Here is a 10220-nt window from a genome sequence, read left to right as displayed (position 1 = left end):
CCCAAAAATCCCCCATTTACCCCCCAAATCCCCCCATTTACCCCCCCAAATTCCCCCCAAACCCCCATTTCTCCCCCAAAATCCCCATTCCCCCCCAAACCCCCCCAAAATCGCAATTTCCCCCCCCAAAATCCCAATTTCCCCCCCCAAATTCCCAATTTCCCCACCCCAAAATCCCAATTTCCCCCCCCAAATCCCAATTTCCCCCCCCAAAATCCCCCATTCCCCCCCCCCAAATCCCAATTTCCCACCCCGAAACCCCCCCCATTGCCCCCCTCCCCCTCGCCCCCAGACCCACCTGCCGTCCGGGCGCGCCCAGGGGTGGGGGCGCTCCCAGGGGGGCTCGGGGGGCCCCCCCGGGGGGTCCCAGCAGCCCCAGGCGGGCGGGGGGCGGGGGCAGGGCCCCGGGGGGGGCCAGCGCGAAGGGGCGGCCCCCCCCCCCCCCGCCGCCCCCCCCCCCACAGAGCCAGCTATGGGGAGCGAGTTGGAGCCGAAGGCCCAGCTGGGGGGGGGGGGGGGGGCAAAATGGGGGGTCAGAGGGGGCTGCGACCCCCCCCAGAGCCCCCCCCCGGGCGGGAACAGCCCCCCCCGAATCGGGGGAAAGGGAAATGGGGGGGGGGGCTGTGTGACCCCTCCCCAAATTGGGAAATGGGATCCCTTAGACCCCTCCCCAAATTGGGAATTGAGGAAAAATCCCCGGGGAGGGAAGAGCAGAAACCCCAAAATCGCCCCAAACCTCCCAAATTTCAGCGGGTTGGGCGACCCCCTGAGCCCCCCCAAGGTGGGGGATTGTGCACAACCCACGGTGGGGGGGGTCAGACCCCCCCAAAATTGGGGCGGGGGGGGCAGGAATTGAGCATTTGGGGAGGGTCCCGAGCAGCCCCCAAACCCCACCCAGGGCAGCAATGGAGGGTGGGATGGAAATGGGGATTTTGGGGAGGGGTCTCTGCGCCAAGGGGGGGGTCCCACACCCCAGGGGGGTCCGGAGCCCCCTCCCCAGGTACCTTTTGGGGGGCCGGTAGCCGGGGGGGCCGTCCAGGGGCCCCTTCTTGGGGAAGGCGCGGAGCAGCTTCAGCACCTGCTGCTTCCAGGACTGGAGCCGCTTCTTCTGCGTCTCCGTGAACGCCTGGGGGGGCCGGGGGGGGGTCACAAGGGGGGTCCCGGGGGACCCCAGACCCCCAGGAACCCCCTCCCCACAATGGGGGTACCTCGTGGCTCAGGCACTTCTCGAGCAGCTGGAGGTAACTGGTGATGTTCTCCTCGTCCGGGCGCGACACCAGGAGCTGGGTGCACACTGTGGGGGGGTCAGAGACCCCCCAAAACTGCCCCAAAAACCCCCAAATCCCACCCAAAAATCACCCCAAAACACCAGGAGCTGGGTGCACACTGGGGGGGGTCAGAGACCCCCCAAAACTGCCCCAAAAACCCCCAAATCCCACCCAAAAACCACCCCAAACCCATCCCAAATCTCTGCGACACCAGGAGCTGGGTGCACACTGGGGGGGGTCAGAGACCCCCCAAAAACACCCAAATCCCACCCAAAAATCACCCCAAAACACCAGGAGCTGGGTGCACACTGTGGGGGGGATCAGAGATCCCCCAAAAAAACCCCAAATCCCACCCAAAAACACCCCCAAAAACCCCAAATCCCACCAAAATCCACCCCAAAACCCCGGGATACACCAGGAGCTGGGTGCACACTAGGGGTGGGGTCAGAGACCCCCAAATCCCACCCAAAACCACCCCCAAACCCATCCCCAAATCTCTGCGACACCAGGAGCTGGGTGCACACTGGGGGGGGGGTCAGAGACCCCCCAAAAACACCCCAAATCCCACCCAAAAATCAACCCCAAAACACCAGGAGCTGGGTGCACACTGTGGGGGGGATCAGAGATCCCCCAAAAAAACCCCAAATCCCACCCAAAAACACCCCCAAAAACCCCAAATCCCACCAAAATCCACCCCAAAACCCCGGGATACACCAGGAGCTGGGTGCACACTAGGGGTGGGGTCAGAGACCCCCAAATCCCACCCAAAACCACCCCCAAACCCCCTCCCAAATCCCTGCGACACCAGGAGCTGGGTGCACACTGAGGGGGGGGTCAGGGGGTCCTAAAAAAACTGCCCCAAAAACCCCCCCAAATGCCCCCAGACCCCTCCCCAAGCCCCCAGACCCCCCAAAAGCCCCCCGGGCTCACCCTTGCCCATGACATGCGTGAACTGCCCCGGGATGTCCCCAGACCCCTCCCCAAGCCCCCCAGACCCCTCCCCGGGCTCACCCTTGCCCATGACACGCGTGAACTGCCCCGGGATGTCCCCTGAGCCCCCCCAGACCCCTCCCCAAGCCCCCAGACCCCTGCCCAGCTCACCCTTGCCCACGACGCGCGTGAACTGCCCCGGGATGTCCCCAGACCCCCCAAAAGCCCCCCAGACCCCTGCCCAGCTCACCCTTGCCATGACACGCGTGAACTGCCCCGGGATGTCCCCAGACCCCCCAAAAGCCCCCCAGACCCCTCCCCAGGCTCACCCTTGCCCATGACACGCGTGAACTGCCCGGGATGTCCCCTGAGCCCCCCCAGACCCCTCCCCAAGCCCCCAGACCCCTCCCCAAAAGCCCCCAGGCTCACCCTTGCCCATGACACGCGTGAACTGCCCCGGGATGTCCCCGTCGGCACCGGCGCCGCGGGGGGCTCGGCCTCGGGGGGGGCCGGGGCGGCTCCGGGGGGCCCCGTCGGGGGGGCGCGGGGGGCGGGGGGGGGCCGGAAGGCCTTGATGGGGGTCCCCAGGATCTGCTGCAGCTCCTGCAGCGCCGACCACAGGTTGCCCCCCCTCCAGGATGTCCTGGGGGACACGGCGGGTGTCAGGACATGGGGGGGACACGGGGGGGGACACTGGGAACTGTCCCCCTTCCACCCCTGGGGACACTGGGAACGCTCCCAGAGCAGCCCAGTGCCCCCCAGTCCTTCCCAATCCCCCCCCATTTCCCCCAGTTCCAGAACCTTCTCCAGCGCCCGCAGCCCCCCCAGTCCTCCCAGTTTCCAGAACCTTCTCCAGCGCCCGCAGCCCCCCCGTTTCCCCAGTTTCCAGAACCTTTTCCAGCGCCCGCAGCCCCCCCGTTCCCCCAGTTTCCAGAACCTTCTCCAGCGCCCGCAGCCCCCCCCGTTTCCCCAGTTTCCAGAACCTTCTCCAGCGCCCGCAGCCCCCCCGTTTCCCCAGTTTCCAGAACCTTTTCCAGCGCCCGCAGCCCCCCCCGTTCCCCCAGTTTCCAGAACCTTCTCCAGCGCCCGCAGCACGCTCTGCCGCTCCCGCAGTTTCTGGATGCTCAGGGCGATCTTGTGCCGCGCGCCCTTGGTGACGTTCTGGGGGGACAGGGCACACCGGGGGGGGGTCACACGGGGCTGGGGGGGGGGCACTGAGCCCTTTGGGGGGGGTCACGGCTGTCATGGACCCCTCCCCACCAGCCCTGGGGACACTGGGGACCCCCCAACGCCAGCCCAGCGCCCCCCAGTCCTTCCAGGATGCTCCAGCCACTCCTGGGCACCCCAGTGTCCCCTCCTAGTGTCCCCTCCCAGTCCCTCCCAGTGCCCCCAGGATGCTCCAGCCATTCTCCCAGTCCCTCCCAGTCCCTCCCAGTGCCCCAGTCCCACCTGCGTCTCCAGGTGCCGCTCGGTCAGCGTCATCATCTCCTCGTAGCTCATCTGCGCGGAACAGCGCCGCGTACTTGTGCAGCCGCAGGCTCTTCAGCCACGAGGGCACGTCTGGGGGGGCTCCGTCACAGCACCGCACCCCCCGAGCCCCCCAAAGCCCCCTTGAACCCACCCAGAGCCCCCCACAGCCCCCGAACCCCTCCCAAAGCCCCCTGAAGCTCCCCCAAGCCCCATGAACCCTCCAGAACCATTTGAAGCCCCCTGAAGCCCCCCAGAGCCCCCTGAAGCCCCCCTGAACTCCCCCAGAGCCCCTTGAACCCCCCCAAGACCCCCTGAACCCCTGCTGAAGCCCCCCCAGAGCCCTTTCAATCTCCCCCGAAGAGCCCCCTGAACCCCTTTCATCCCCCCAGAGCCCCCCCGAGCCTCCCCAGAGCCGTTCCAATCCTCCCAGACCCCTTTCAATCCCCCCAAAGCCCCCCCAGAGCCCTTTCAATCTCCCCGAAGCCCCCCAGAGCCCTTTCAATCCCCCCAAAGCCCCCCCAGAGCCCTTTCAATCTCCCCGAAGCCCCCAGAGCCCCCTGAACCCCTTTCAACCCCCCCAGAGCCCTTTCAATCCCCCCAGAGCCCCCCCGAGCCTCCCCAGAGCCGTTTCAATCCTCCCAGAGCCGTTTCAATCCCCCCAGAGCCCTTTGAAGCCCCCCAGAGCCCTTTGAAGCCCCCCCAGAGCCCTTTCAACCCCCCCAGAGCCCTTTCAATCCCCCCAGAGCCCTCTGAAGCCCCCCAGAGCCCTTTCAATCCCCCCAGAGCCCCCCCGAGCCCCCCGCAGCCCACCCTTCATGCCGCTGCCGTCCTCCTGGAAGGAGTTGCGCCCGCCGGCTCCTCGTGTGCTCGCTGCCCGACGAGGCCACGCTGCTCTGGGGGGACAGGGGGGGCGCGTGCTGCTCCCCGAAGGCCGGGGGGGGCCCCCGGGGGGCGCGGGGGGCTCCTCAGGACCCCCCGGGCCCGCCCAGTCCGCCCCCCGGGCCGGGCTGGGGGCTGCCGGGCAGCAGCGAGCGCTTCAGGGGGCTGGGGTGCAGCTGGCACGGCAGGGCTGGGGAGGGGGACAGGGCGGGCTGGGGGCTGCAGACCCCTGCCCAGACCCCACCACAGAGCCCAGACCCCTCCCCAGACCCCAGACCCCCACCTTCTCCTTCCATTCCTCCCATTTACCCACTTTCCCCCTCCCATTTTCCCCCGTTTTCCCGCTTATTCCTCCCATTTTCCCCTTCTCCCACTTTCCCCTGTTATTTCCCCCCCTTTTCCCCATTTCCCCTCTCGTTTCCCCCCATTTTTCCCCCTTTTCCCCATTTCCCCTCCCGTTTCCCCCCCTTCCCCCCATTTTTCTCCATTTCCCCCCCTTTTCCCACTTTCCCCATTTCCCCCTCCCATTTTCCCTTTAATTCCCCCCATTCTCCCACTTTCCCTTTCCCCCCGCTTTTCCCCATTTTCCTACTTCCCCCTCCCTGTTTCCCCCCTATTTCCCCCAATTCCCCTCCTGTTTCCCCCCTTTTCCCCATTTCCCTTTTCCCCTGCTTTTCCCACTTCCCCCTCCATTTCCCCCCATTTTCTCCAATTCCCCTCCATTTCCCCCCCTTTTTCCCCATTTCCCTTTCCCCCCTTTTCCCACTTCCCCCTCCATTTCCCCCCATTTTCTCCAATTCCCCTCCATTTCCCCCCCTTTTTTCCCCATTTCCCTTTCCCCCCTTTTCCTTCCCTTTTCCCCCGCTTTTCCCACCTTCCCCTCCATTTCCCCCCATTTTCTCCAATTCCCCTCCATTTCCCCCCCTTTTTCCCCATTTCCCTTCCCCTCTCTCCCCATTTTTCCCCATTTTTCCACTTTCCCCCCCCATTTCCCCATACCCTGAAACGGAGGGTGCCCGTTCTCCCTCGGCCCCGCTGTCCCTGCTGTCCCCGCATGCTGCTGCTGCTGCTGCTGCTGCTGCTGCTGCTGCTGCTCGGCCCAGCCCGCCGCGCCGGCCTCGGGGGGCTCGGGGGGCCACTCGCGGTGGGCGCGGCGCGGCGCCGGCGGCGCCAGGCGCTCCTCCAGGTGCCCCAGCCACAGGGCGAGCGCGCTGCGGTCGTCGGCCGTGGTGGCGGGGTGGATGAGCGCGTAGGAGAGCAGCTGCCGCGACTCCTCCACGCAGCGGTTGCTCTCGATGGCGTCGGCCAGCACCTTCTGCAGCCGCTTCATGTACTCCGCCTTGGCCGCCGCGTTGCCGGGCTGCAGCAGCGGCAGGTGGGCCAGCAGCAGCGCCACGGCCGCCTCGGCGGGCTCCTGGGGCCACTGCGAGATGGCAGCTGGGGACAGGGACACACACAGGGTCACACACAGCCAGCAGGGACACACACAGGGACACACACAGGGACATACACAGGGTCAGCAGGGACACAGGGGACACACACAGGGACACACACGGCCAGCAGCAGCGCCACGGCCGCCTCGGCGGGCTCCTGGGGCCACTGCGAGATGGCAGCTGGGGACAGAGGGGACACTGGGTCAGCAGGGACACAAGGGACACACACAGGGACACACACGGCCAGCAGGGACACACAGGGACACACACAGGGTCAGCAGGGACACAGGGGACACACACAGGGACACACACAGGGACACACACGGCCAGCAGCAGCGGCAGGTGGGCCAGCAGCAGTGCCACGGCCGCCTTGGCGGGCTCCTGGGGCCACTGCGAGATGGCAGCTGGGGACAGAGGGGACACAGGGGTCACACACAGCCAGCAGGGACACACAGGGACACACACAGGGACACACACAGGGACACACACAGGGACACACACAGGACACACACAGGGTCAGCAGGGACACACAGGGACACACACAGGGACACACACAGGGACACACACAGGGTCAGCAGGGGACACAGGGGACACACATAGGGACACACACGGCCAGCAGCAGCGCCAACGGCCGCCTTGGCAGGCTCCTGGGGCCACTGGGAGATGGCAGCTGGGGACAGAGGGGACAGCGGGTCACACACAGCCAGCAGGGACACACACAGGGGACAGGGCCAGCAGGGACACGGGGTCACACACAGGGTCACACAGGACCAGCAGGGACACACACAGGGACACAGGGACACACACAGGGTCAGCAGGGACACACAGGGACACACACAGGGTCACACAGGACCAGCAGGGACACACACAGGGACACAGGGACACACACAGGGTCAAGCAGGGACACACAGGGACACACACAGGGGACACAGAGACACACACAGGGTCAGCAGGGACACACAGGGACACACACAGCCAGCAGGGACATGGGGTCACACACAGGGTCACACAGGACCAGCAGGGACACACACAGAGCCAATGGGACGCGGCAATCAGGGACAGGGACACAGGGGGACACACACGGGACACACACCCCACACAATGTGGGACACCACGTGGGGACACACGTGGGACACAGAGGGCCACCAGGAGATGGCCACTGGGACAGGAACACACAGGGAACCCCTGAGGGCCCCATGACACCTCTGGGCAGACACAAGGGACCCCAGAGACCCCTGTAACCCCCCAGGACCCCTGTAACACCCCAGACCCCTGACAGCCCCGTAACCCCCCTGTAACTGCCCCAGGACCCCCGTAACCCCCCTGTAACTGCCCCAGGACCCCCGTAACCCCCCTGTAACTGCCCCAGGACCCCCATAACCCCCCTGTAACTGCCCCAGGACCCCCGTAACCTCCCTGTAACTGCCCCAGGACCCCCGTAACCTTCCTGTAACTGCCCCAGGACCCCCGTAACCTCCCTGTAACTGCCCCAAGACCCCCGTAACCCCCCTGTAACTGCTCCAGGACCCCCGTAACCTCCCTGTAACTGCCCCAAGGACCCCCGTAACCCCCCTGTAACTGCCCCAGGACCCCCGTAACCCCCCTGTAACTGCTCCAGGACCCCCGTAACCTTCCTGTAACCCTCTGTAACCCCTCCAGGACCCCCGTATCCTCACATAACCCCCCCATAACACTGCCAGGACCCCCGTAACCCCCCTGTAACCCCTCTATAACACCTCCAGGACACCTGTAACACTCTGTAACTGCCCCAAGACCCCTGTAGCCCCCCTGTAACATCTCCAGGACCCCTGTAACCCCCCTGTGACCTCTCTATAACTGCCCCAGGACCCCCGTAACCTCCTCAGGACCCCCGTAATCCCCCTGACACCCCTCTATAACACCCCCAGGACCCCTGTAACCCCCTATAACTGCCCCAGGACCCCCTGACAGCCCCGTAACCCCCCTGTAACTGCCCCAGGACCCCCATAACCCCCCTGTAACACCCCCAGGACCCCTGTAACCCCCCTGTGACCCCTCTATAACACCCCCAGGACCCCCTGTAACACTCTCTAACTGCCCCAGGACCCCCTGACAGCCCCGTAACCCCCCCTGTAACTGCCCCAGGACCCCCATAACACCCCCCTGACACCCCCCAGGCCCCGTGCCCGGCCCCTCACCGGCGCTGTTGGCCTCGGCCTCCAGCAGGTGGATGTCGGGGCAGTCGGCCAGCGAGTGCTCCAGGCAGAGCTGCAGGAAGCGCGCCTGCGTGCGCGTCACGCGCTTCAGCAGCGCCAGCAGCGCCACCGTCTGCTCGCACTCGCTCCAGCCGCGGAACCAGCCCGCCACGATGCCCACCTGGTCCCGGAACATCATGGCTGGGGGGGCCGGGGGGGCGCGCAAACGGCCCTGCCCCCCCTCAGGGGGCGGGGGGGCCCCCCCGGGCCGGGCAGCACATTGGGGGGTGTCGGGGCGGGGGGTGCCCAGGGGCCCCCCCGGGCTGGGAGCGCGGCGCAGGGTCCGGAGGGTCCTGTGGGGAGAGAGGGGGAAATGGGGGTGAGGGGGGAACTGGGGGGACAGACCCCCTCCCCAGGGTCAGGGGGAGGGACAGGGAGAGACCCCCCTGGGGGTTTATGGACCCCCAAGAGACACCAAGGACCCCCAAGAGGAATTAGGGACCCCCAAGAGACACCAAGGACCCCCAAGAGGAATTAGGGACCCCCAAGAGACACCAAGGACCCCCAAGAGGAATCAGGAACCCCCTAAGAGGCACCAGGGACCCCCAAGAGGAATTAGGGACCCCCTAAGAGGCACCAGGGACCCCCAGAAGGAGCCAAGGACCCCCAAAAGGAACGAGAGACCCCCCAAGAGGGCACCAGAGACACCCAGAAGGAACTGGAGACCCCCCCCCCAAGAATCCTCACCCTCCTAAGGATCAAGGACCCTCCCTCAGGGACAGAGACCTGCTGCTTTGGGGGGACAGGGACCCCTGAGGGTGCCCGGGACCCTTCATGGTCACCGGGACGCCTCACGGGGACCCCTCACAGTGACAGGGACCCCTGAGAGTGACAGGGACCCCTCACGGTGACCCCTCACGGTAACCGGGATCCCTCATGGTAACAGGGACCCCTCACGGTGACTGGGACCCCTGAGGGTGACCGGGACACCTCACGGGGACCCCTCACGGTGACAGGAACCCCTCACAGTAACGGGGACCCCTGAGGGTGACCGGGACCCCTCACGGTGACCCCTCACAGTAACGGGGAACCCTCACGATAATGGGGACCCCTGAGGGTAACGAGAATCCCTCACGGGGACCCCTCACGGTAACGGGGACCCCTCACGGTAACGGGGACCCCTCACAGTAACGGGGACCCCTCACGGTCACCGGGACCCCCAAACCCACCGGGGCCTCCCCACCACGGCCCAGCCCCCTCCCCGGCCCCGCAGGGATCCCCCCGTTCCCACCACCGCCCGCTGTCCCCTCACGGTACCGGGGCTCGCCGCCCGCCCCGCTCTGCCCTCAGCGCGGGGGGCGCGGGCCCGGCGGGGCCGGGCGCGGCGGCGGGCCCGGGGCAGGCGCGGGGAGCCCGCGGGGGGCGCGGGGGGCCCCGGGCCGGGCGGGGCTCGGGGGTCCCGGGGGTCCCGGGGGGTCCCGGGGGTCGCGGCCGCCCCTCACTCACCGCCGCCGCCGCCGCCGCCGCGCAACGTCAGCGCGCACGGCGCGCACGCTCGCGTCGCTGCGTCACGGCGCCGCCGCCGCCGCCGGGCCAATGAGAGGGCGGGGAAGGAGCGGGGCGGCCAATGGGGGAGCCCGGCGCAGGCGCGCGCGCGCCGCGGGGGCGGGGCCCGGTGCGGTGCGCACGCGGAGCCCCGCCCCTCGCGCTGGGCCACGCCCCCTCCCCCTGCGACAAGCGTCAATCAAGGAGGCCACGCCCCCTCCCCTCGTGGCCACGCCTCCCCGCGCCGGGGGCGGGGCCTGGGAGCCCCCCAGGAACCCCCCAGTAACTCCCAGTGCCCCCCAGTACCTCCCAGTAACTCCCAGTGCCCCCCAGTGCCCTCCCAGTAACTCCCAGTGCCCCCCAGTGCCCTCCCAGTAACTCCCAGTAACTCCCAGTGCCCCCCCCAGTAACTCCCAGTGCCCTCCAGTGCCCCCCCAGTAACTCCCAGTGTCCCCCCCAGTAACTCCCAGTGCCCTCCAGTGCCCCCCCAGTAACTCCCAGTGTCCCCCAGTGCCCCCCAG

At 67.4% G+C, this 10220-nt stretch overlaps 1 protein-coding gene across 1 annotated transcript; it reads right to left on the bottom strand.

Moving 5' to 3' along the window:
• Positions 1 to 298: 298 nt before the first annotated feature.
• On the bottom strand, positions 299 to 9896 carry LOC135293120 (protein Smaug homolog 2-like; the record flags this gene model as incomplete). Its single annotated transcript, XM_064407112.1, is given in 15 exon segments — positions 299 to 457; positions 460 to 502; positions 1005 to 1126; positions 1209 to 1294; positions 2628 to 2669; positions 2672 to 2828; positions 2830 to 2841; positions 3273 to 3359; positions 3648 to 3704; positions 3706 to 3758; positions 4479 to 4525; positions 4527 to 4737; positions 5547 to 5984; positions 8158 to 8507; positions 9661 to 9896. Coding segments are annotated over 14 exon segments (1710 nt in total), but the record flags the coding sequence as incomplete, so codon positions are not given.
• Positions 9897 to 10220: the final 324 nt, after the last annotated feature.

Source organism: Passer domesticus, unplaced genomic scaffold (assembly GCF_036417665.1).
Source record: "Passer domesticus isolate bPasDom1 unplaced genomic scaffold, bPasDom1.hap1 HAP1_SCAFFOLD_72, whole genome shotgun sequence".
In the NCBI taxonomy this organism is placed as follows: Eukaryota; Metazoa; Chordata; class Aves; order Passeriformes; family Passeridae; genus Passer; species Passer domesticus.
This window is presented reverse-complemented; position numbering and strand designations above follow the sequence as displayed.